General features: G+C 45.6%; 1 protein-coding gene across 1 annotated transcript in view; it reads left to right on the top strand.

Moving 5' to 3' along the window:
* C7H10orf90 (chromosome 7 C10orf90 homolog) overlaps positions 1-8,186 on the top strand; it is a 114,375-nt gene extending 106,189 nt beyond the window's left edge. Inside the window, exons 7-9 of the mRNA XM_065408545.1 lie at positions 3,877-3,940; positions 6,295-6,394; positions 8,148-8,186. Coding sequence (XP_065264617.1) covers positions 3,877-3,940; positions 6,295-6,394; positions 8,148-8,186 — 203 coding nt within the window. The remainder of the gene's footprint in view (positions 1-3,876; positions 3,941-6,294; positions 6,395-8,147) is intronic.
* The last annotated feature ends 18,994 nt before the right edge of the window (positions 8,187-27,180 follow it).

Genomic DNA, 27,180 nt, shown 5'->3' with positions numbered 1-27,180 from the left:
ATGTTCGCGGGAAGCAGGGGAGGGGGCGGAGTTGGGGCGGGGACTTTGGGAAAGGGGTGGAGTTGGGGCAGGGGGCGGGGCTGGGGGCGGGGCCGGGGCCCCGTGGAGTGTCCTCTTTTTGGACACTCAAAATATGGTAACCCTAGTAGCAATGTTTTCTGATACGATAACACTGGTCTACAATTTCTGAGAAGTCGTCTGCTTCAGAGATAAAATGTGCTATTTATTATGTATTTTGATGTGCTGAATTCAAATATGACAATTAAAACAACTGATTGGCTACTGTTTCTAAGATATTTAAGTTTTTACATTTTATGTCTATGTATATTGTGTAGATTAGTAGAATTTTAATCATAAATTGTAAACCTAGGTCTTTTCATGTGTTTTTGGTTGCTTTACATGATAATATTTCACCTGTCCTGTTTATGTAACACTTTAAAAATCAGCAAAAGGGTTATATAAATAAAATTTATTATGAAACAAAAGGCAAAAAACTATTATGTGCATAGTTTAGTCCTATTCAGTGTCTACTCGGCGCTTCTTGGCTTGTCTCTTGTATTCATTAAATGGAGCATCTCTTGTCACTGTCCAGCAATAGTCTGCAAGCATTGATGGCTCCATTTGCCCTGATAGCGTTTCTTCATTGTTGCAATGTCGTGGTGAAATCGCTCGCCGTGCTCGTCGCTCACTGCTTCGCAGTTCGGTGGAAAAAAATCTAGATGAGAGTGCAAAAAATGTATCTTTAGTGACATGTTGCAACCAAGGCTCTTGTATGCCTTGAGGAGGTTTTCCACCAACAACCTGTAGTTGTCTGCCTTGTTGTTTCCGAGAAAATTTATTGCCACTAACTGGAAGGCTTTCCGTGCCGTCTTTTCCTTGCCACGCAGTGCATGGTCAAATGCATCATCTCGAAGAAGTTCACGAATCTGAGGACCAACAAAGACACCTTCCTTTATCTTAGCTTCACTTAACCTTGGAAATTTTCCACGGAGGTACTTGAAAACTGCTTGTGTTTTGTCAATGGCCTTGACAAAGTTCTTCATCAGACCCAGCTTGATGTGTAAGGGTGGTAACAAAATCTTCCTTGATTCAACAAGTGGTGGATGCTGAACACTTTTCCTCCCAGGCTCCAATGACTGTCGGAGTGGCCAATCTTTCTTGATGTAGTGGGAATCTCTTGCACGACTATCCCATTCGCAGAGAAAACAGCAGTACTTTGTGTATCCAGTCTGCAGACCAAGCAAGAGAGCAACAACCTTCAAATCGCCACAAAGCTGCCACTGATGTTGGTCATAGTTTATGCACCTCAAAAGTTGTTTCATGTTGTCATAGGTTTCCTTCATATGGACTGCATGACCAACTGGAATTGATGGCAAAACATTGCCATTATGCAGTAAAACAGCTTTAAGACTCGTCTTCGATGAATCAATGAACAGTCTCCACTCATCTGGATCGTGAACGATGTTGAGGGCTGCCATCACACCATCGATGTTGTTGCAGGCTACAAGATCACCTTCCATGAAGAAGAATGGGACAAGATCCTTTTGACGGTCACGGAACATGGAAACCCTAACATCACCAGCCAGGAGATTCCACTGCTGTAGTCTGGAGCCCAAAAGCTTTGCCTTACTCTTGGGTAGTTCCAAATCCCTGACAAGGTCATTCAGTTCACCTTGTGTTATGAGGTGTGGTTCAGAGGAGGAGGATGGGAGAAAATGTGGGTCCTGTGACATTGATGGTTCAGGGCCAGAAGTTTCATCCTCTTCCTCTTCCTCATCTGACTCAAGTGAGAATGATTCTGGTGCATCAGGAACCCGCAGTCCTTCTCCATGGGGTACTGGGCGTATAGCTGATGGAATGTTTGGATAATGCACAGTCCACTTTTTCTTCTTTGACACACCTTTCCCAACTGGAGGCACCATGCAGAAGTAACAATTGCTGGTATGATCTGTTGGCTCTCTCCAAATCATTGGCACTGCAAAAGGCATAGATTTCCTTTTCCTGTTCAACCACTGGCGAAGATTTGTTGCACAAGTGTTGCAGCATATGTGTGGGGCCCACCTCTTGTCCTGATCTCCAGTTTTGCAGCCAAAAGAAAGGTGATACTGGTTATACTGCACTTTTGTGATGCAAAAGTCACTTCACCACAAACATAGCAGAAGTTATCTGCACTGTTCACACAAGTACGAGGCATCTCTGCTCACTTTGGCTAAACAGAAATGTATCCCTTTGCAAAATCAAACACTGACAAATAAGAGAGCACGATACTGTATGATTTCTAGAGCTGATATAGGGCAATTTGTTCAGCAGAGTGATGTAAGCTTCGTTATGATTGCATCATCCATGACTTCTAGGAATAACATGATGCAATTCATATCATGTATGACGCAATACCAGCTTCAGATTGCATCATTCATTGTTTTGCCTAAAAAGCAAGTACTGTCCAAACCCAGTCATAGATTTATTCATAGATACAGTCAAAGATGTATTTTAGTCATTTCTGGTTTAAATTGAGATCCCTTCCCTTTATAACTCACTTATCCTCCGCCATTCCCAAATCAAGGGTCGTATATACTGACCCAATAGCATATCTTGAAAACTAGAGCCAATCAACAATTTTAAGCATCATTTTCGTTCTCAGTGACCCAGAATTAGTAAAGTTTGACTACATTTATTTCAGAAGCATTTTGGCTGTAGAGCAGTGTAATTTGTAAAATATGGTTTTAAATTTCAATTTTTTGGATTACACTCTGCTGTGTTTACTGTGTCCTGTACTTTTATAATAATGTCTTGTGTAATGTTTGCCTTTTCTCCTGACCCTTCCAATACAATCCCTAAATTACCTTCCCACAGCAGGAAGGAGTCGTTCCTCTCTTTCCCCTGTAAACACATTCACACTCCTGCAATAGATGTAAGGTCAATAGATGTAAGGTCATTACCGCCAAATCATGAACCAATTCCTGATACAAGTGGGATGACTGCTCAGCCACCCTGCTACTAAAAGCCTAGGGGATAGTAGAGTTGTTATAAAATAGTAACACACATGTACAATAGGGCAGAATTTAAAGTTGCTCTTAACAAGTAGGACTCAGGAGCAGGGAAGGTGTCTGGGTTAAATTGTCTACCATTACTTTGCATTAATAAGAGTATATGAAGGAAGAATATCAAAATTACCTAACATCTTAGAAATCAAACTAACCATTTTGATCCATAATTATTTCCCTTTGACCAGGGAAGTGCTGGAGATGTGAGAGTCTCCTCATATCTTGTCAGCAAAGACTCCTGAGCCTGATTCTCCACTGCCGTGTGCAGCTATTTACACCTGTGCAAAGTGGGTGTAAAACTCTGTCAAATCAGAATTGCACCCACTGGGCCAAGTTTCTGCAGGTGTAAATTAGTTGACACTGGCAGAGGATCTGATCTATGTTGCTACAATGTAATTAACTACAGAAGATGCATGGCAGTGGAGAATCGGTCACTTGGGCTTTCTAATGGCAAGAAAGAATGACAGAAAAATAGGTCATCTTATGCCAGACTAATCATCAGCTGGTTCATGGTTTGAATTGGAGGTATGCACTACTGCTTGTGACAGTGACAAAAGTTATATCCATTTAAATTAAATGAACCATGTAATAAGGCTGGTTACATCCTTCCCCCTCTAAAGGGCAGCGAAAGGGTCTGATTCAACTCCAGATGAAGTCATCAAGAGTCTTTCCTTAGACTTCAATGCAAGCTGGATCAGGCAGTAGGTCAGCAATGATTTAATATGAAATAACACCATGTGGATAAATTTAGGGAAAGCAGTGCTGTTATCGTTTCGTTAAAACATGCTAAATAAAGATTCCTCAGAAATTAACTATATGTTTCTTTTATTAGATAACCTGTTCAAACCAAAGGAAAGGTTCATTTCGGAGAAGGAGATGCACATGAGATCTAAAAGGTACACAACATTTCGGTTTAGAATTCACTGTAATTCCCTGGGATCCAGTGCCAAGACTTTGCACTTCCTAATTAGCATTGTAATCTTGGGTTTGTGGTATATCATGCCTTGTGCAATATGTACAAACATGGGCAATGTTCTTCCCCCTAAAATGGCTTGAGTGGATAGGAGCTGTAGCCCTACTTAGTGGATGGTGTGGAGCTGTACTGTCCTAGCAGAAGCAACAGGAGGCCTTCTACTGCAGGGAGAAACAATGCTTCTGGGGGCTCTCATGAGCACTGAGGGAGAGAACACCCGCTCTACTACCCCCCTTTATGGAGTGCAGCTTACACTGCCTTGGATGGACACCAGTTCTTCTGCCCAGTGTGTGTAGGACTTGGTTCTGCCTCCTCCCACCCCTTTTTGGGGTATCTAGTGCCCTGGGGGTGATGGCAGGGAGCATCCTGGAGAGCATATGGAGTGCAATTATGGCTGGCCTCTGTGGAGGGCTATAATTTGGGAGGCTTCTGTCTTTACTTTGTGGCCTATAATGCTCCACTTGCTCTCACATATTATCTGATGGTCTTTAGTAATTCACTAAATATTATTTCTTCAAATCTGTTTATTAACATTTTAGAGATTTGTTGTAATATTGTGCATACATTGTAGCCCTCAAAATATACCAGAAGTTTCAGCTCTGTAATACCTAATTTCACGTCTCACAATGAAGTTTGCACCACATCCTGCTGCATATTCCTTTGGGGCTCTTATTCTGCAGGCTGCTTTCTCCATCTTCTGCCATACTCATTATTATTCATCTACCATAAACAATCCAGTGCATTTTCTTGTTAACAGCAGGAGTTAATTTCTTAGGTAAGCACTGAATGTGATTTTTTCTCCAGTAGTGAGAACTGTCTTTCTGCAGAGGAGTTGAGGTCAAGATTTTTAATAGTAACTAGTGATTCTGAAGGCCCAACTTGAGGCACCTTAAAATGACCTGGTTTTCACCAAGCACTCACTTATTCATCCTCTGAAAATCAGGCCTTTTTAAGGTGGATTAAGTTGTACACCCAAATTTTTTTTTAAATCTTGACCACAGCACATATCCTAGCAAAGACTGCAATTTATTAGATACTTAGGGGTCTGATCTTCCATTGCCTTGCACCTTATATAGTCATTTACAACAACGAAAAATGCAAAGTGATGTCAAGAAGTTTTTCTGAATGTACCCTAATGTCACAGAGATCAGAATCTGTCCCACTGTCCTTAAAAATAAAACACCACTGATAATTATAAGCCAGAATAGGCTGCTATAGGGACGCTGTAGTGCAAAATAGGTTGGGGGGGAAAGGAAAGTTTTATAGTCCACTAAACTAATTAAGTCTGAATACTTGTGATTTAGATCAGAATACACACAAAGAGTAGAATTGCTGAGTAAGAAGATATGTGTTACAGAGAGCCTAATCTTGCTCCCACTTGAGTCAATGGAAATTTTGCCACTGACTGCAATGGGAAAAGGATCAGACCCAACGTTAATTTTATGATTGTAACCAAGAACTGCAATTACATTAAGAATTGACTATTTTGTTTTCTGGTGAAAGGATCACAGTGACAGTGAGAAAAACTTATCAGTTAATATAATTATCATTTTATTTTTCTTACACATTTTTTAGTAATCACTGAAGGTTATTGCTTGGAATCTGTATTGTGATATATCAGGGGTCGGCAATCTTTAAGAAGTGGTGTGCCGAGTCTTCATTTATTCACTCTAATTTAAGATTTCGCGTGCCAGTAATACATTTTAACGTTTTTAGAAGGTCTCTTTCTGTAAGTCTATAATATATAACTAAACTATTACTGTATGTAAAGTAAATAAGGTTTTTAAAATGCTTTATTTAAAATTAAATTAAAATGCAGACCCCCCCCGGACCAGTGGCCAGGACCCGGGCAGTGTGTGTGCCACTGAAAATCAGCTCGCGTGCCGTGCCATAGGTTGCCTACCCCTGTGATATATCTACAACAAGCTTATGGGCCAGATTCTTGTCTCAGTCACTGCTATAAATCTAGATGATCTCCACCCGAGCTCAGTGAAGTTACTCCAGAATTGCACAGACATAACTGAAATAACCTGGCCCTCTACTTTCATTTAATCATTTCAGAATAAAGACCATTTCTCAAGTTTCTCAGTTCAAAACCTTTCATTGTGATACCAGTGCTATTGCTAATAGATACCTGTATGAAATCTAATTCAGGTATTTACAAATGCATAATAATACCAGTGATCGCTTAGAAGAATTTTTTCCACTTTGAGAAATTAAGTTAGTGGTGACACTGTAGAATGATATGTTAAAATTTACATTCTGAATTTATGCCAGGATTTATAATAACTTGCCTGAAGTGAAAAAGAAAGAAGAAGAAAAACAGAAACGAATAATCATACAGAGCAACAGACTACGGGTGGAGGTCTTCAAAAAGGTAATGGTTCCATTGTGAATAGGCCTAATTTGGTTATAACTGCCCTAAAATCGTACCTCTGGTCCCATAACCCCCAAGTAAATCCACTTACCTACCTATTTTATGCATTTCTATACTGAGCACCTCACAATCTTTAATGTATTTATCCTCATAACGCCTTTGTGAGGTAGGGAAGTGCTATTATTTCCATTATACAGACTGGGAACTGAAACATAGTGGTTATGTCTACACTGCAACAAAACACACATGGCTGGCCCATGTCACTTGCCTCAGGCTTGTATGGCTCAGGCTACAGGCCTATAAAATTGCAGTGTAGATGTTTGGGTGGGTCCAGGAGCCCAGGCTCCAGCCTGAACCCGAACATTTACATTGTAGTTTTTTAACCTTGCAGCCCAAGCCTGAGTCAGCTGACACAGGACAGTAACGGGTGTTTTATTGCAGTGTAGACATACCCTGAGAGGCTAAGACCCAGATCCTCAAAGGAGAAATCAGTGGGAGTTAGGCTCCTAAATACATTTTGAAGACCTGGGTTTAAGTGACTTGCCCAAGATCACACAGGGAAGTGAACCTGGATCTCTGAGTCCCATGCCAGTGCCCTAACCACTGGACCATTCCATTTCACCATTGTATTTCAATACTACTGGTCACACCCTTTTCTCCCCTGAATGGTGGGCTCAAAGGGAAACCATATCTCTATACCCCGGTCTAAAGCATCTGGCTCCCATTTCTGGCTAGTAGAAGGAAATGCAAGAGAGGAGGAAAAATGAGTTCAGTTACAAAACAAAGCAAAAAGAGGAAGAAAAACTAAAACAATGCAATATACATGTTAAATGATAATAAAAATGAGTACATTTATGAAATAATGAAACCAAACTCCTTATCTCCTCAAGAGCCACTAGTCAAAGATGTCAGAGTTCATTATCCCAAGCCTCCAGGTCCAGAGTTGCTCTGGCAGGTGTTTATGGGGAAACTGGTGACTCTCTGCCATGAATTTGCAAAAGCAAGGATTTAGCAGGGTATAGCCTCATGGTTCATTTATTAGGGTGACCAGATGTCCCGATTTTATAGTGACAGTCGTGATTTTGGGGTCTTTTTCTTTTATAGGCTCCTATTATTCCCCCACCTCCTGTCCCGATTTTTCACATTTGCTGTCTGGTCACCCTAGTGTTGATGCCTCTGTCCTGCACAGAGATCAAGTATCCAATGGAATAAATGAAAAAGAGCAGCAGGTGCAAATAGAGATTATATGCCATAGACATCCCAACCTGTTCCAGGGAGCTTTGCTAGGAACCGTGGGATAGATAGATGCAACACTCCAAAAGCCCTAAAATGTTTGTGAGCACTGCTGCATGTGGACATGGTGCAATGGGAGAACCAGAGACAAAAAGGTTAGTACAGATGATGTGCACAGTTGTATCTTTCAGTTCTCTACCCCCAGCTATTTTGACACTAGAACTTTTCAAACATGAGGAGTCACAAGAATTTTTTTATAATAGGAAGGTATTGTTTATTCACTGCTCTCATACTCAAATATCAACAGTTTTACACACACACACAATGCCTGTTGAGGAGAGACCGAACCAGGAACATATGTGGCTGAAGGGTGAAAGTTTCAAGTGACTGAAGTCAGTAGATTAGAATGGAAACTGTTAATGCAACCCTTAATTATAGTGGTCACTGTGGCTTCTTCTATATGTCCCAACCACGCATCTAAATTGTGACCTAAGGGTTTGTTCTTATTTTTACCCTCTAGCAACTACTGGACCAGCTTCTTCAAAGAAATACGGAGTGACAAAGGAGACCATTGGATCTTGAATGTCTTTGACTATTAGATAAGACATAAAATTTAGCATTATCTTAATTACCTGGAGACATCTTTCTTACCTTTAACTATCTATGTAAAGGAAGATAATTTGTACTTCAGTAGGATTTGAATGAAACTTCCAAATAACCAAGAGAGAACCTATAAATGAGCAAACTGCTTTAGGACTATCATCTTATAGTTGGTTTACCCAGAGAAAATAATTTTAAGAAACTTTTATGCAAACATTGGATTACAATGGTATTTATTTTCACCTTTTAAATATATATACCGTTTTAGCAATAGAACTGGGTTTTCAAGACATAGGAAACTTATTTTTCCAAAGTATTCTACTCATTGATTTCCTGAGAGTAAAATCCTAGAAAAATGAATATCATTATTTGTTATGTTTAGAAACTAGCTGAAATGGCATTACCACAATCATATGAGCAGCAGTTTTAAATTAATGGTTAACGCACCAAAAGGGACCAATATTTTAGTGCTCTGAAGGAGTTCATTCCTGTTTATGTACTGAACCCAAATAACAGGGTTACCTTGTAGAAAGCAATATTTAGAACCTCAGTAATAATACTTTTTACATGTTCTTCACTATAACATATAATTCTGCTTGCTTCTATGAGCATAAAGTATTTATAGAAATGGCATATGAAGAAGTGGTGCAGACCCATGCAGTGGTTTCCAGCAAGAAATATGTGTGTGTAAAGATTACATAATTAAAAACATCTGTAATTAATTCCTCCAACAATATTTAAATCTGTATTTGTACATTTTGGAAGTAAAATCTACCAATTTTCATATCAAATGGAATAAACAAATATAATAATCCAAATGTGATCTTTTTTATATTGTTATTTCAAAGCATTTACAAAATCATGGCTTAGTATTAATAAAGCGGTCTTCATTGTGTCATAAATTCTACTGTGAGAACAAACTAATAGGATTATTACACATTTATTGGGCAAAATTCTCATCTGAAGTACACCAATGTAAATCAGAAGTAACTCCATTAACCTCAGTAGAGTAAACTGCTGATTTGTATTCATGTGAAGGAGATCAGAATTTGACCCTTAGCTTCTAAACTCCTAATTTGGATTGAGATTTAGGACCAGATTTTTTTAAAAGCATCCTCCCTTTTTGCAAGAGCATTTATTTGTATAGGCCATTTAGATATCCTCCAGCCTTGCTCATGTGGAGCAGTAGTAACTTACTTCACAAGCAGTCTCATTGCAATCTATGGAACTAACTGAAGTAAGTTACTACTCATTGTGAGCAAGGGTAAAGGAGTCTGGCCTTCAGTGCACCCACAAGCTTGATCTCCCACTGACTGAAGCCACATAAAATATCTTTCAAACTGTTCTTTCCTAGTTCTCTCAGGCCAATTCTGTTCAGGGAGTTTCCAAGGGTGAAATCCTAATCATATTGAAGTCAATGGCAAAATTTCCATTAACTTCAATAGGATCAAAATTTCAAACCTAGATTTTTCACCCTTGTGATCATAAAATCTTAAATACACTGCTCTGCGATGTGTTGGTTTGACTTTCTGCACACACCCCCATGGAGTTATATTTACCAATTTTGCAAATTGCTTAAATTTAGTGAATTTTTAAAAACCTCAATTAAAGTTCACTCATCATTTTGTTTTATGAAAGTCTAGATGCCCCAAATGTTTTTATTTTCTCCAAGAGTAATTTCCTAAATCTAAAGGATAAATATGTAGCAGTTTGCAATGAAAATTCTATCAGAGAAATGAGTTTTGGAGCACAGTTAATGAACAAGATGCCTAAGGCAAGTCATTGGCTGGGAACATTTGATATGATATGATATGAAGCCGTAGTTTAAGACAACAAAAATAATCTCTGTGGCAGACCTAATTTCTCATTCTAATCTTGTAAGAACTGAATATCCTACATTATATCCAAACAGTTCTGACACCCATTTCAGTTCTACAGTCAGGTTATTGTAGTAAATCATAGGACTTCAGGGAAAAATGCTACTTCTTGATAAAGTTTCAAACCACCTGAAAAAGCCTTATAGGTGTAGAGTCTTTGCAACCAAAGAATAAGGTTTAGAATTACAGCCAAAGTTTGCACGATTCTATTTTAAATTTGCACACACTTTACAATGAAAGAGAAATTTTGCCATTTGATATTATTTAATATGGAAAATTCACAGGCCTGATTCTGATATCAGTAGTTATACACTAGTATAGTTCCACTGACTTAAACAGAATTAACCGGTGCTAAGTCTGTATGCCCAAACCCTTATAACTTAAGTAAGGACACTCACATTTTATCGCTGAATATTAGAAATTATGATTTGTTCCTCAGTTTTGAATAGGCCAGCCCAATTTCTGTGTATAGCTTAATCCATCTTTTTAGTCCTAATATGTGAGTTCCAGCAGAACAATATTGTGCCCTCTGCCAGTTGGCAGATAGAAGTCCCTGGTTCACAGTTGGTGCATAGAGTTTTACAGGGATCCCCGGGGTCTGATGTCTACATACTAGTTCACCAAAGGGTGGCATGTGATATTTCTACCACAAGCCAGAGGTCCACTGGTCATCATAATTATTGCAAGATGTTTGTACAAGAAATAGTTTGAGATATGCAAAATATTACATTCCAAAACTGTTGAAGTAAAGTATGTCACCTAAATTGAGGTAAGCATCAGGGCTAACTCAGTCAGCACTCAGAACAATGGACATCCGTGGAGACAGGCTATGTTTACAGGCTGGGACAGGTGTGGGCCTGAGGATTTACAGAGACAAAGGAACCACAAGGTAAGTCTTTGAAGAGAGGACCTCCTGAGGTAAGAAACAATAGTATGTAACTGCATTTAAAACTGGCATAGGGCTGGGGATGAGGGATTTGGGGTGCAGGAGGGGGCTCTGGGATGAGACTGAGGGGTTCGGAGGGTGAGAGGGTGCTCTGGGCTGAGGCGTTCGGAGGGCAAGAGGGGGATCAGGGCTGAGGCAGGAGGTTGGGGCACGGGAGAGGGTAATGGGTGCAGGCTCCGGGCAGCGCTTACCTCAGGCGGCTCCCGGAAGCAGCGGCATGTCCCCACTCTGGCTCCTACGTTGAGGCATGTCCAGGCAGCTCTGTGCTACCCTGTCCACAGGCGCCACCCCCACAGCTCCCATTGGCTGAACCACAGCCAATGGGAGCTGTGGAGCTGGTGCTTGGGATGGGGGCAGCACGCGGAGCCCCCTGGCTGCCCCTACACGTAGGAGCCGAAGGGGGGACATGCCGCTGCTTCTGGGAGCCTTGCGGAACCACACAGGCAGGTCCTGGTTTGGAAGAACAGAAGCTTCATGCTGAGTTAATGATGCTTGCCCTTTTGCTGGTCACTTGGGAATGGAAAGGGCATATGAAAGGCTAAAGAAAAATTGATGTTGGCCAAATATTCAAAATGAGGTAAAGGAATACTGCAAGGATTGTGACTTATGTCAAAAGCAGAAAAAGTATGTAGGTCTCTGCAAGGCTCCTTTGCATTCTTTACTGTTAGTCAATGAAGCATTTATCAGGGTTGCTATGGATATCATAGGCCATTACCCAGGCCAGCCCAAAGGGGGAAAAGATTTATATTAGAGGTGATAGATTTTGCCAACAGGTATCCAGAAGCAGTTGCTCTGTCAAATATGGACGCTGAAACAGTTGGTAAGGCACTATTTACTATATTTAGCAGGGTAGATTTTCTAAAGGAGATCTTATCAGATCATGGGTCAAATTTCACATCTCAGCTATTTGGTGAGTTATGGAGGATGTGTGTAGGGGGTTAAACAGCTGAAATCTGCCCCATATCACCCAGAAACAAATGGATTAGTTGAGAGGTTCAATTGGACCCTAACATTTCTGCTAAGAATGCATGCAAGCAAGAGGGAAAGTGACTGGGATGTAATGTTACCCTATCTCTTGTTTGCTTATTGGGAGGTGCTCCAAGAGTCCACCAGTTTTGCCCCATTTGGCGTCCTATATGGGAGAAAGGTCAGAAGTCTCCTGGATTGCTTAAGGGACTCCTGGGAGGGTGGCACTGAAATAGAGGGAAAAGCCATTGTAAACATGATATGCTGTGCAGAGGACTGAGACACAGCCCCTTCTATTGATTTGATGACTGAATGTCATAGTGATACCCCCCGGAGAGCATGGATTTATATGAAATGTTAACCTGGACTGAAGAGAGAGATTATGGCTCTGCTGAAAAGTCACCCTTAGATATTTTCCAGTAGGCCAGGCTCACAAAATGATCCTAAATGGTCCATAACATTGCAGGCCTACAGCCTTTGCACCCAGCAAACCATACCAAACAACCAATAAAATGCAGCAGCAAGTTTGTAAGGAAATAGCAAGCATGCTGGAAATGGGAATAATTACAGAGTCAAAACAGTCCCAGGGCTTCTCCAGTAGCTATGGTCCCCAAAAAGGATAGAACCATAAGATTTTGTGTTGATTACAGAAAGCTTAACATTGGCACAGTTTCTGATGCATACCTTATGTCCAGAATCTATTACATGCTAGATGCTTTAGGCAGGGCAAAGTTCCTAAGTACCCTGGATTTAATAAAAGGGTATTAGAAATCCCCTTAGACAGTGAAGCACAGAAAAAATAATCCACCTTCATTACTAATTCAAGACTTTGAGTTTAAAGTGTTAACTTTGGAATAATTAATGCAGGAGCCATATTTCAGAGGCTTGTTAATCAAATATTAGTCAGGTTACAGGACTTCGCTCAGGACAACATTGATGATATTGTAATCTTTAGCAATGCCTGGCAAGATCATAAGGAAATGGAGCCAAAGAGACTCAGAAATAGAGTAAGTGTAAAATAGGAGGGAAAACTCCATAATCTAGGTCATTGGGTAGGAAGAAGCTAGATTTGCCCAGATCCGTTAAAAATAGAACTGGTCTGTACCCCAAACCAAAGTGCAAGTTCAGTCTTTTATAGGGTTGGCTAATTACCACAGGTTTGGGGAAGGTTGCAGCAACATGTTTGCAATTACAGCCCTGTCACCAGCTCCTGCTGTGATCTGCTGCTCCTGTCTGGCCCTCCTTAGTTTGCCTGTGCTCAAGGCAGTTCTTAGACTCTCACCTCTAACTGAGTCCAGCAGTCTGTGTCAGTCTCTGAGCTGTGTATACGGAAGCAGTCTAGTGTAGGGATGTTACCCCTTTGCTGTCCCAAGCATTTCTGCCTTCTCTTCCTTTGCTGTATTCTCTCCTTTAGAGCAGGCCTCCTTTCCTCTATTGGCTGCAGCTGTGGGTGCCTGCCTTCTTGACAGGCAGCTGCATAGAGGTGTGGTCTGTAAACAGGAGAGGCTCTCCTCCCCCTTCTATCTATGCTCAGTTTGGGGTTTGCAGACCCTATTAGAAGCCCTCTTCAAAAAGACCTCCTGACAAGGTGGTTTGGTCTACAGCCTGTCAGGGGGGCTTTAATAAAGTGAAAAGAATTCTGTCAGTGAAATTGGTCCTAGGCAGTCCAAACTTTGATAAGGTATTTGAACTCTGTACTGGTGCCTCTAATGCAGGCCATGTTAATGCAAGCAGGCAAAGGCAATAAAAAGCATCCTTTTGCTTTCTTAAGTAAAAAAAGTGATTCCCACTGAACAACATTACTCTGCCAGAGAAAGAGAATGTTATGCACTTGTGTGGTCTGTCAGGCAGGTAAGGCCTTACCTATTCAATAGGAAGATCAGAGTCCTAGCAGACCATTTTCCACTGGTTTTTAATTTTCACATTACACCTCTACCCCGATATAACGCGACCCAATATAACACGAATTCGGATATAACGCGGTAAAGCAGTGCTCCGGTGCGGGAGGGGGGGGGCGGGGCTGCGCACTCCGGCGGATCAAAGCAAGTTCAATATAACGCGGTTTCACCTATAACACGGTAAGATTTTTTGGCTCCCGAGGACAGTGTTATATCGGGGTAGAGGTGTATTCAGAAAGGGGTCAAAATTAAGGATGCACAATGTTTTAGTTGTGCAGGATATAAAGGCTCTCTATGATGTTGGCACCAACAGTTTTATCTGAAAAGAATACATCAGTTAGGGCCAAAATCATTACATCACAGGACACCAAGAGTTATGGTATTCTGGGCATATATTTTAAACTAATAATTTCTTGTATGGGTCTGTGCAAGACAATAGTTACTTACTAGAATCTACTTAGCTAGTCTGATATACCAGTAGACTTTCTGCATAAAAGGACTTGCTATTAATTTTGTTGCTTATTTGAGTATCTGAGATTTGGTTACATTAGTCTAATGAATTCTGCTACGGAACCAATTTACAAGGAAAACAAAGTGGCAAAGGAGGAGAATCTTTCTGGTGACTCTGTTCATTGGAAGCTGTTCCATGCTACATCATCAGTAATCACAGGAACACCATGGCTGAAGATCACAAGCTTGCCCATTGCATAAAGATGTTTGACCTCTATGACTAAAATAACAAATAAAACCTTCCACTTATTCTGATAGAGTGGGTAATCGTGTGTTCAAATGGATTTCCCACCTACTTGTTCACTGATAGAATAGATAGGATCCAGAGGTGAGCGACAAAGATGATCAAAGGGATGGAATGAAAGCCATATGAGCAAAGGCTAAAGGAACTGGGGATGTTTAGTTTGGAAAAGAGGAGATTAAGTGGGGACATGATAGCAGTCTTCAAATACTTGAAAGGCTGCCATAAAAAAAGATAGAGTAAAGTTGTTCTCTTTTGCCACAGAGGGCAGGACAAGAGGCAATGGGTTCAAACTACAGCATAGCAGATTTAGGCTTGGTCTACACTAAACCCCCAAATCGAACTAAGGTACGCAACTTCAGCTACGTGAATAACGTAGCTGAAGTTCGAAGTACCTTAGTTCGAACTTACCTCGGTCCACACGCGGCAGGCAGGCTCCCCCGTCCACTCCGCGGTACTCCTCTCGTCTAGCTGGAGTACCGCAGTCGACGGCGAGCACTTCCTGGTTCGACTTATCACGTCCAGACAAGACGCGATAAGTCGAACCCAGAACTTCGATTGCCAGTCGCCGAACTAGCGGCTGGGTGTAGACATACCCTTAGATTAAATCTCATGAAAAACTTCCTAACTGTAAGAATAGTAGGACAATAGAACAGACTGCCTCAGGAGGTTGTGGAAGCTTATTCACTGGATGTTTTCAAAAGAAGGCTGGATAGCCATCCATCTTGGATGGTTTAATCAGGGGTCGGCAACCTTTCAGAAGTGGTGTGCCGAGTCTTCATTTATTCACTCTAATTTAAGGTTTCAGGTGCCAGTAATACATTTTAACGTTTTTAGAAGGTCTCTTTCCATAAGTCTATAATATATAACTAAACTATTGTTGTATGTAAAATAAATACGGTTTTTAAAATGTTTAAGAAGCTTCATTTAAAATTAAATTAAAATGCAGAGACCCCCCCAGACCAGTGGCCAGGATCCGGGCAGTGTGAGTGCCACTGAAAATCAGCTCGCGTGCCGCCTTTGGCACGCGTGCCATAGGTTGCCTACCCCTTGTTTAGATGCAACAAATCCTGCATCTTGGCAGGAGTTCAGACTAGATGATCCTTGTAGTTCCTTCTAACCCTATGATTCTGAAAATTGGCCCTATGGGACTATTTTCCTGATGGGCAAGTGATTGACACATGCCACTACTCCTGGTTAATGTTAATGGGCCAAATTCTGCTCTCAGTGACACCTGAGGTGTTGCATCCATATCCCTAAGAGTATGATTTAGCCCAGAGAGTGTCACCTGTACAAATATCCTTCATATTGATGGGAGAATACACATTTTTATATTGAAATAATTGTTCAATGAGTCCTGCAAAATATTGGGGAGGAATAGCTCGGTGGTTTGAGCATTGGCCTGTTAAACCCAGGGTTGTGAGTTCAATCCTTGAGGGGGCCATTTAGGGATATGGGGCAAAAATCTGTTGGATGATTTAATTGAGGATTGGTCCTGCTTTGAGCAGGGGGTTGGACTAGATGATCTCCTGAGGTCCCTTCCAACCCTGATAGTCTATAGTGCATAAGGGAAGATAGGATTTACCTTGATAACACAACCTTCCCTTTTTGTATAGCCTTGACATTCTTTCTAAAAAAGAGAAGCCTATTTTGGTTGTCTGTCATGGCAGCACTACTAGCTGACAATGGAATAATACTTGATTCCATTTTGTAAGTGAAAATCCTTTACTAACCAAACCTACTGGAAATGTTCCGTGTTTTAGGAGGTCATGACTCCAGCCTCCAGCCCCCATCTGCTTGGCTATGACAAGGCTGTGGAAAGAAGTATACCAAATGGAACCACCACTTGTTCTATACTGGAGAGAAAACAAATCCTATTTCTCAAGAATCTTGAATCTAGTTCTGTTTGGCTCTTTACCAAAGCTGTAGGAGGTAGAATTGCTCGATATCCATTTTAGATGTCCTACAAAATCAGATAATGATATGTATCATCTGCCTACCAGATGAAGTATGAGAAGAGAAGAAGGAAATGTACAGATGTGCTCATCGTACATGCAATTATATAAATCATTAAACAGAATTGTTCTAAGGTTAGTATAGTAAAACCTTTGTTATCCGGCATGTTGGGGGAATGATGGGTGCCGGTTAGTCAAAAATTCCAGTTAACCTAGAGTTATACTTACCAATGTAGGGAGGGAGTTTGGGTGCGGGGTCTGTGTGTGTGTGCAGGGTATGGGCTCTGGGAGGGAGTTTGGGTGCGGGAGAGAGGTTTGGGGTGCTGGATCCAGGCAGCGCTCACCTCAGGCGGCTCCCTGCAAGCGGCAACATGTCCCTGCTGCTCCTAGGCAGAGGCTCAGTTAGGCAGCTCTGCGCGCTGCCTCTGCCCACAGGCGCCAGCCCCGCGGCTCCCATTGGCCGCGCCAACTGGACTTTTAATGGCCCAGTCAGTGGTGCTGACCGGAGCTGCCAGGGTCCCTTTTCCACCAAGTGTTCTGGTCAAAAGCCAGACACCTGGCAACCCTATTGAAGATTTGTATTGGGAGATATCAGAAATGCCGGTTTCTAGAGCTTTCTGGTTGGTAAAGTGCCAGATAACACAGCTTTTACTGTAACTAGGGAAGCAAAATAAATTACTTGTTGATATCCCTATTTCTCTTATAGGAACAAGAAAAATGAATCCACTAATTACAGAGGCCTTTTTCAGTTTATAAATGAAAAGACACATTTATATGAATCTTTTATATATTTTACAATTCTTTTTGTCATCAACATTTTACAACAACTGGACATTAATGTGAAATTAAAAAATAATTCCTATGTATTCAGATATTATAGAGATGTTAATAAATGGCCCTGGATTTAATACAAGGCTACAATTCACTTTAGAGAGCTCTAGTACAAAATGGCAATGTGTCTGTTGAATGAATTTTAATCTTATATTATTTCCTAGTCCATCTAATGTTGTAATGAGATGTAATGCATTTTAAGAGAAAAGCTCTGAAGATTTATTTTGAAGTCCATGCTTAAGAAATAACCACACGGGCAAAGAATGGGGAGAAAGATGCAATTTGATAGCTTTATTTCACATTTGGCTTTGCTGTTCTTATCTTTTAGACTTTTTAGTACCCTGAAATAATTGAAAATTGTATTGGGCCTGATATCACTAAAAAGGTATAACCCTTCCACTCGCGTTAATAATACAGGGTATTCTTACCACCCTCCCATTGATGTCAGGGAGGTTTTACAGCCTTCCAAAGATGTCAGCAAAAGGGAATTACCAGTGTGTTCTCTGCTGACGATTTACAAAGAAATAAACCAGTATTTAAATATTATATCCACATTAGTTCCTCATGACTAATGTTATTACAATGCATACCAAAGGAATTAGTAATGAATACCCACTTAGTGTAAAGTGTTGCCAAATACATACTTAACTTGTAATGCTACTGAGAGCACATATATAATTTTTGTATTTGTTACTGTGTAAAAATATAATTTTGAGGGCTAGCTGGTCTTAAATATAATTATATAATGGCATATGTTAAAGCGCATGGAAGATATATAATTATTGGTTAAATGTTCTATCAAATATTATCAGCTGATGTTACAAAAAAGCCAACTTTTTACTTACCAGCTTTTAGTTTTGCATATTTCACTTGCTGTGTCTACGCTCTGAAGGATATGAGAGAAAGGTATGATTCAGATAGTAATCATCAGGAAACCACTAATACCACCAATAATAAAAATAATGATGCCCTACTCTTCATTTCATCCCTAGCAGGAGATATAGACTTTTTTTTAACACTCACATCACATACACAGCAATGCTTTTTATTGAGTACTGCATGAGGGGAATTTCTTCTTTTTCATGACAGTGACAAATTTCTCCGGGGGATTTAAAAAAACAAAACAAAAAAACCATTGTTCATTGTCCCAATTTTTGGTAATATTGTGTATTATTGTATTGCTTTGTGATTGTATACTGCAGAGGATTAGATGGGCACAGTAGAAACAAAAATCGGATTTAATTATACCTTTGCCCTGGTTTAATACTACTGTCTCTTATCCTCTGAAATCTTTTTTAAAAAGTATTTTTATTTACATCCTCAGAGACACAGTAACATTAAAATGAGTGAAAATAACAGGGACTAACAGTGTTAATTTTTAAAGTCTGATTAAAGGAAGGAAAATTCAAAAACATTTTTAAATGGTGTCAAATAAGGAGACTTGCTTGCTGGTCCCCAAATAAGTATTTGAAAGTGAAATGTCTGAATAAAGGGCTTCTGGTGAAGAATGTCCTCCCTCTAGATAGGTAGGCTTCTGTCAAGTGGATAGGAAAATTTAAAGTGCTTCTCCCCAGCACCCCGATAGGCTCAAACTGCACATTTGTTGCCCTGCCAGTCTCTAATAAAAGTAAATACTAATATCTAGTTCTTATAGCCCTTTTCATCCATAGATCTCAAAGCACTTTACCAAGGAGGTCATCCCCATTTTACAGCTGAGGAAACTGAGGCACAGGGCAATGCTGTAACTTGTCTAAGGTCTCTCAGCAATCCAATGACAGAGGTGGGAGAAAAACCCAGGACTCCTGAGTAACAATCCAGTGCTTTATCCACCAGACACTACTGCCCTAGTGGGGTGCTATGTGTTGAGTATGGTCTGTTCCTGACCCCTGGTAGCAAGTTTCATGGGCTTCTCCATCCCAGGACAGAAAAGCACTGGGGGGTGGAACAAAGCACGGAGGGAAGCAAGGAGGCAGTGGAGAAGCTGTGAAAGCTCTGGGGCTAGGTGGAGGAAGCACACTTGGGATCCTGGTTTAGGACTAATAGTCTGAGTTGGAAATAATTCTTGCACGTTTTAAAATCCACATTAGTGCACTGGTATGAAAACAGAGTAGAAAATAGATGAAGACAAATTGACAGGCCTGATCCATTCAGGGTCCAGCCTGTTCCTCCACAGAACCTTGGTTTGGGGGAGTCACTGCTTCCTTTAGCAGTGATAGTTTGGTATAGGACAGAGGAAGAGCTAATCTATAGCAGGTGGGGACTAAAGCCAGACTCCTTGAGGGGCAGAGAAGATTGTGGCTGGGGGAACTGGGCTATTACATAAAAATCAGTTACCTTTCCGTAACTGGTGTTCTTCGAGATGTGTTGCTCATGTCTATTCCACAGTAGGTGTGCATGCTCGCCACGTGCACCGGTGCCGGAAGTTTTTCCCCTAGCACCCGTAGGGGGGGTGGCGCCTGCCTGACTGCCTGCGCGCTCTCCCCACCCTCAGTTCCTTCTTGCCAGACAACTCCGACAGAGGGGAAGGAGGGTGGGATGTGGAATAGACATGAGCAACACATCTCGAAGAACAACAGTTACGGAAAGGTAACTGCTTTTTCTTCTTCGAGTGATTGCTCATGTGTATTCCACAGTAGGTGATTACAAGCTATATCTGTTGGAGGTGGATAGGAGTTCACAAGTTCCCAGGATGGAGGATGGCCCTGCTGAACCCGGCGTCATCCCTGGTTTGGGAGACGATCGCATAATGCGAGGTGAACGTGTGAACCGAGGACCACATGGCAGCCCTACAAAAGTCCTGGATGGTGACGTGGGTCATGAAGGCAGCCAACGAGGCCTGTGCCCGGGTCGAGTGTGCCCTCACAATCAGGGCTGGCTCCAGGCACCAGCTTAACAAGCAGGTGCTTGGGGCGGCCAAGGGAGAGGGGCAGCACCTGCGGCAATTCGGGGGCGGCAGGTCCCTCACTCCCTCTAGGAGCGAAGGACCTGCCGCCGAACTGCCGCCGCCGATCGCGGCTTTTTTTTTTTCCTTTTCTTTTCTTTCCCAATTGCGATCGCGGCTTTTTTTTTTTACTTGGGGCGGCAGAAATGCTGGAGCTGGCCCTGCTCACAATGCGGGGCGGGGGAACGCATGCCAGCTCATAACAGGACCGGATGCACAAAGTGATCCAGTTGGAGAGCCTCTGGGTGGAGATTGGCTAGCCCCTCGCACGCTCAGCCGAGGTGACAAACAGTTGCAAGGACTTTCTGAATGGGTTAGTCCGCTCGAGGTAGAAAGCCAAAGCCCACTGCACATCGAGCTTGTGGAGGAGGCATTCCTCACTGGATGCGTGAGGCTTGGGGCAGAGGACCAGTAGAAAAATGTCCTGACTGACTCATGTGGTATGCGGAGACCACCTTAGGGAGGAACACGGGGTGTGGGCGGAGCTGGACCTCGTCCTTGTGAAAAAACCGTGTACGGTGGTTTGGAAGTCAGGGCCCTGAGCTCCGAGACTCGTCTAGCCGACGTGATAACAACCAGAAATGCCACCTTCCACGAAAGGTGAGACAAGAAGCACATGGCCAATGGCTCAAACGGGGGCCCCGTGAGACAATCTAAGACCAGATTTAAGTCCCACTGTGGAACTGGGGGTCTAGAGTACAGGAAGAGGTGTTCCAGACCTTTAAGGAACCAGCCAGTCATAGCGTAGGAGAACACCATGTGTCCTTGCACTGGCGGATGGAAGGCCGATATGGCCGCCAGGTGCACCTTGACCGACGAGGGCGCCAGGCCCTGGGCCCTCAGGTGGAGGAGGTAATCAAGGACAAGCTGGATAGGGGCGGACACTGGGGAGACACGCTGGTCCGTCGCCCACTTAGAGAATCATAACCACTTAGCCAAGTAAGCGCGGCAAGTGGAGGGCCGTCTACTTTCAAGGAGGACGCGCTGAACCTGTTCCGAGCATGCCCTCTCCTCTCCCCCTAACCATTGAGCAGCCATGCCGTGAGATGGAGAGCCACCAGGTTGGGGTGGAGGAGGTGGCCTTGATCCTGTAAGAGCAGGTCTGGGAGGAGCGGTAACCGCCACAGCGGAGCTACCGCCAGGCTCATGAGGGTCCCGTACCAGTACTGTCTAGGCCATGCCAGGGCAATCAGGAGGACCTGAGCCTTGTCCAACTTTTTCTTTTCCAGGACCCTGCTGATTAGAGGGAATGAGGGAAAGGAATAGAGGAGCCTTCCTGACCAGGACAGGAGAAAGGCATCGGAGATAGTGCCCCTCCCCAGGAGCCCCCTGGAGCAGAACCGGGGGCAACGCCGGTTCTGTCGAGACGCGAACAGGTCCACCTGGGGAGTTCCCCACCTTTGGAAGAGCCAGTGGGCCACTTCCGGGTGGAGGGACCACTCGTGTTGCGAGGAGAAGTCCCTGCTTAGGCAATCCGCCCCCTTGTTCCAGTTGCCCGGTAAGTGGAAGGCCTTCAGGTGGATATTGTGGGCTATACAGAAGTCCCCCGCCTTGCCTGTTGATATAGAACATGGAGGCCATGTTGTCCGTGAGGACCTTGACTACCTTGCCCTCCAGGCATGAGCAGAAGGCCATACATGCCAGCCGCACAGCCCTGAGTTCTTTGACATTTATATGTAGGGTCAGATCTTGAGCCGACCACAGGCCTTGGGTCTGAACGCTCCCCATGTGGGCTCCCCAACCCAGGTCCGACGCATTGGACATCAGCTCCAATGATGGGGCCTTGTCCCTGAACGGGACCCCTTGGAGCATGTTTCTTGGGGTGGACCACCACCTCAGCGAGGTGATCACCGAGTCTGGCACCGTGAGGACCTTGTCCATCCCGTCTGTGGCCTGGGAGAAATTCAAGGCCAGCCAGAGCTGGAGGGCCTCATCCTGAATCTGGCATGACGGACCACGTACGTGCACGCTGACATATGGCCCAAGAGCTGCAGGCAAACCCTGGCTGTTGTAACCGGGAACCTCATGACTGAGTCGATGAGACCCTTCAGGGTCTCGAACCTGTCTGGCGGGAGAGAGGCCCTGGCCAACACTGTGTCCAGGAGCGCCCCGATAAACTTGATGCGTTGGACCGGGACTAATGTGGACTTGGTATTGTTTACCAGCAGGCCCAAGGCAGTGCATGTGGACAGGAGGAGCGCCACGTGATCCCTCACCTGCGACCGGGAGGTGCCCTTGATAAGCCAATCATCTAGATAAGGAAATATCTGGACCCCCCGCCGTCTGAGGTAAGCCGCTAGCACCGACATGCATTTTGTAAACACCCTGGGGGCAGTAGACAGTCCAAACGGGAGGACCATAAATTGGTAATGATTGTGTCCCACCACAACCCGGAGGAAGCGTACCCCTCGAATATGTGGATGTGGAAGTACGCGTCCTGTAGATCGAGGGCAGCGTACCAGTCCCCGGGATCCAGGGAGGGGATGATGGAGGCCAGGGAGACCATGCGGAATTTGAGCTTCACCATGTGCTTGTTTAGGCCCCATAGGTCCAGTATGGGTCTGAGCCCCCCTTTGGCCTTTGGGATAAGGAGGTAACGGGAGTAGTACCCCTTGCCTGTGAACTCCTTGGGCACCGCCTCTATCACTCCTAGTTCCAGGAGCTGCCCCACCTCCAGCTCAAGCAGAGCTTCGTGAGAGGAGTCCCTCAGGAGGGATGGGGGCAGGGGGTGGTTGGGTGGGGAGGAGGTAAACTGGAGGGTATAACCCCGGGAGATGGTGTTGAGGACCCATCGGTCTGAGGTGATCCGTGACCATTCCGGATAGGAAAGCACACAACCGGTTGGAGAAGGGAAGCTTTATTGGGGTTGGATCCCTGACGAGGACTGGCGGGATGCCCCCGAGCGTCCCGTCAAAACCGCCTTTTCCCCGCGTGCTTGCCCTTAGAGGGTCCAGGCTGGGGGTCAGGTCGAGACTGCCTATGAGGGCGTCTCTTATAGTCCCGCTGCTTCTTATGGGCGGCCTCGTACTTCGGGTGGGCGGCCGGGGTAGAAGTCTGATGCGGCTTAAATTTAGGTTTTGCTGGGACATATAGGCCCAGTGTCTGGAGGGTCACGCGGGAGTCCTTCATGCCATGCAGGTTTGTATCTGTTTCCTCTGCAAACAGGGCTTTCCCATCAAACGGGAGGTCCTGCATGGAATACTGCGCCTCGCTGGACAGCCCAGAGAGCCATGATGCCCATCTCATGGACACCACTGAGGCCATAGATCGCGCGGCCATGTCCGCAGCATCTGAGGCAGCCTGTAGGGAAGCTCGAGCTGCTGTTGCCCCTTCCTCCACGAGCGCCCTGAACTTCTTCTTATCACGCTCCTGGAGGGAGTCCTCAAATTTGGGCAGGGAGCCCCACAGATTGAATTCGTACCAGCCCAGGAGAGCCTGATGGTTCACCACTCATAACTGGAAGCTCGAAGACGAATAAATTTTTCTCCCGAAAGAGTCCAGTCTCCGAGAGTCTTTGTTCTTTGGGGTCGGGGCTGGGCCTTGTCGTTCCCTGTGGTTGACTGACTCGACCACCAGGGAGTTGGGCCCTGGGTGGGTATATAGGTATGCATGCCCCTTAATGGGTACGAAGTACTTTCGCTCAGCCTTTTTTGATATAGGGGCCAACGAGGCCGGTGTTTGCCACAGGGCATTCGAAATCTTAGCCACCCCTTCATGGAGCGGAAAGGCCACCCTACCGGGTGCCAATGTGGACAGCACGTTAAACAGGGAGTCCGCAGGCTCTTCCATCTCCTCTGCCTGGAGGTGGAGGCTTGCTGCCACCCTCTTTAAGAAGCCTTGGTGAGCCCTAAAGTCCTCCTGTGGGATGGAGGGGGGCGGGACCGCTATCACCTCCTCAGGATGGGGCAAAGAGGCCGGCGCGGTGCTCTGGGTGTCGGCCGGCACTGGAGGATCCACCACCTGGTCGGACTCCGGGCACGGTGCCGAGGATGTGCGTCCCACCAACTCCTTCATCAGGGGTCTGGAGATGGATGCCGACGGAGCCTCCGAAGCTCTGGCCAAGAAGCGAGCTCCCATCGGGGGCTGCGTCGGAGGCCACGGTGCCCACTGGGCCAGCCACGATGCTCGGTGCCACTGCACTTGCTGTGGCACTGGCAGGGCCGGCGGGCCGGGTTGGCTGGTTTGGCTCGTCGAAGGGCGGCTATGAGCGGAGACCTGGCTGGCATAGGATCTGCTGCTGTCTCTTGACCGAGAGGAACGGTGGTGCCGGGATCTGTGATGGTCATGGGACCGCGATCTTGATGCTCTGTGAACGCCCTCGACGGGCAGACCCCCGATGGCGAGACGCCGGTGATCGATGCCCGGGCTGTGATGTCTCAGCAGAGACTCGGAGCGGGAGTCCGAGCGGGAACGGCGTCGACGACCCTGCCATGACCGACTGCAGTACCTTTTCCATGACAAGGACCGACGACAATGTCCGCCGCAGTCCCGTCGATATCCGCCCTCTGAGGAGTTCCGATGCCGCGAGTCCCGGCCGGCCGGAACCCAGCCCGACAGTCTAGTCGGCATTGGGGATGATCCACGTGGACTCTGCCCTGAGCGGACACTGGGCGGTGATCGGCGTTGGGAACGTTCCCTCGACTGAGACCGGTACCGAGCCGGGGGCGACGGCAGAGATCCCAGCGGCGGCTTGCCTCCGGAGCGTGGGGCCGACATCGGCGGGGCTCCGGGCACCGGCATGAACATGACGTCCTGGGCCGCCTGGAGGGCTTTGGGTGTAGAAGGCATCTGGACCTCCGAAGAGGCCTGTTCCGAAGGGCTACTCTGCTCTACGTGACTCGGAGGCCTGGGGCCCAATGGGGATCGAGGACTGCCCGACATGGGGCTAGCCCAGACATGGGCAAACTATGGCGGCCCATGGGACTGTCCTGCCCGGCCCCTGAGCTCCTAGCCGGGGAGCCTAGTCCCCGGCCCCTCCTCCACTGTCCCCCCTCCTCCGCAGCCATGCCGACGTGCGGGCTACACTCTGGCCCGCCGCTTCTGCTGGGCAGCGTGGGGAGCGCAGCTGGCTCTGGCCGGGTGTCGCGGCTGCGAGCTCCTGCTGCTGGTAAGGGGGCGAGGGGGTTGGGTAAGGGAATGGGGGGTTCTGGGGGACAGTCAGGGAGGAGGGGGCAGTTGGATGGGGTGGAGATTCTGGGGAGGCAGTCAGGGGATGGGGAACAGGGAGGATTGGGAGTGGGAGTACCGGGGGGCCTGTCAGAGGGTGGGGATGTGGATAGCGGTTGGAAGGGCAGTCAGGGGACAGGGAGCAGGGGGGGTTGGATAGGGGGTGGGAGTCCCGGGGGGGCTGTCAGGGGGCGGGAGTGTGGATAGGGGTCGGGGCAGTCAGGGGACAGGGAGCAGGGGGGTTGGATAGGGGTGGGGGTCCCAGGAGGGGACGGTCAGGGGACAAGGAGCAGGGGAGGTTGGATGGGTCAGGGGTTCTGAGGTGGGCAGTCAGGGGGCGGGAAGTGGGAGGGGGCAGATAGGGGGCGGGGGCCAGGCTGTTTGGGGAGGCACAGCCTTCCCTACCCGGCCCTCCATACAGTTGCACAACCCCGATGTGGCCCTTGGGCCAAAAAGTTTGCCTACCCCTGGCCTAGCCTCTTTCCCAGACTACCCTCAGTACCGTTGCGAGGAGGGAGTCTTGGTTCTCTTGGCATGTCTCGTGGACGGGGAGCAGTGCCGACTGGTCGAAGGCACCGGCTGATCGCCACGTACCGACACCGTGGTGCCCGGTACCGGCTCGGAGCGGCATGCCGGGGTCGGCACCGACTCCATTAGAATGGCCCGGAGCCCAATGTCTCTTTCCTTTTTGGTCCGGGGGCTTAAATGATTTGCAAATTTTGCACCTTTCGCTGATGTGGGTCTATCCCAAACAGCGCAAACGATCTGCGTGCGGGTTGCTCCTTGGCATAGAATGCTGACAAGAACCACACGACTTAAATCCCGGGGCTTGGGGCATGCCCTGGCCTGGGCTCACTGACTAACTAAACAGCTAACTAGCTACAGGTACTAAACGAACAAACAGTTCTGGGAATGAGCTACAGCGAAGCTGGAGCAGAGCAGTTCTGATGCACCTTCACTGGTGGCAAGAAGGAACTGAGGATGGGGGGAGCGTGCAGCTCCCCTTATACCACACCAGGCAGGAGCCACTCCAGGGGTTGCGGGGGGCGCTCCCCCCCCACGGGTACTGCTAGGGGAAAACTCTGCAACAGCCCACTCTAGAAACAGGGCCACTTTGATGCTGTGTCCTCCTTAACTTCCTGTCCTAACAACTCCCAGTTCTATCTCTTCCAGCAAACAAAGTAGGGTTCAAGCTGTGCTGTTTTCTGGCTCTCTTTTCCTGCAGGAGGACAACTAGCAACTCTTCAGGTGGGTCTGATTTATTTGTTTGATTGGAGGGGAAGGAGCTGCAAAGAGGAAGGAACAGATAGGTGGATCAAAACCCATGATTCTCCTGGCCAAAACATAGCCCTTTGGATTTTTTCTAAACTCAGTCTTGTAGCAGGTTGATGGACAAAGCAATCACAAAATTTTTGCCTTCTGCAAACCAGTCTTCCCTCATCAGTATAATAGAGGGACTGGTCTGAGAGAGTATAGAGTTATACAAAGCAACAAACAATTTTCCAGAATACTGTGACAAATCTGATGAGACAGAATTTACCCAGTAACCCATATGTCATGGCTGCTGTGCTGAAAAGAGAGACCATCAATTATTATAACAGATTTGATTAAGAAAATGGCAG

Source organism: Emys orbicularis, chromosome 7 (genome assembly GCF_028017835.1).
Source record: "Emys orbicularis isolate rEmyOrb1 chromosome 7, rEmyOrb1.hap1, whole genome shotgun sequence".
Taxonomy (NCBI): Eukaryota; Metazoa; Chordata; order Testudines; family Emydidae; genus Emys; species Emys orbicularis.
This window is presented reverse-complemented; position numbering and strand designations above follow the sequence as displayed.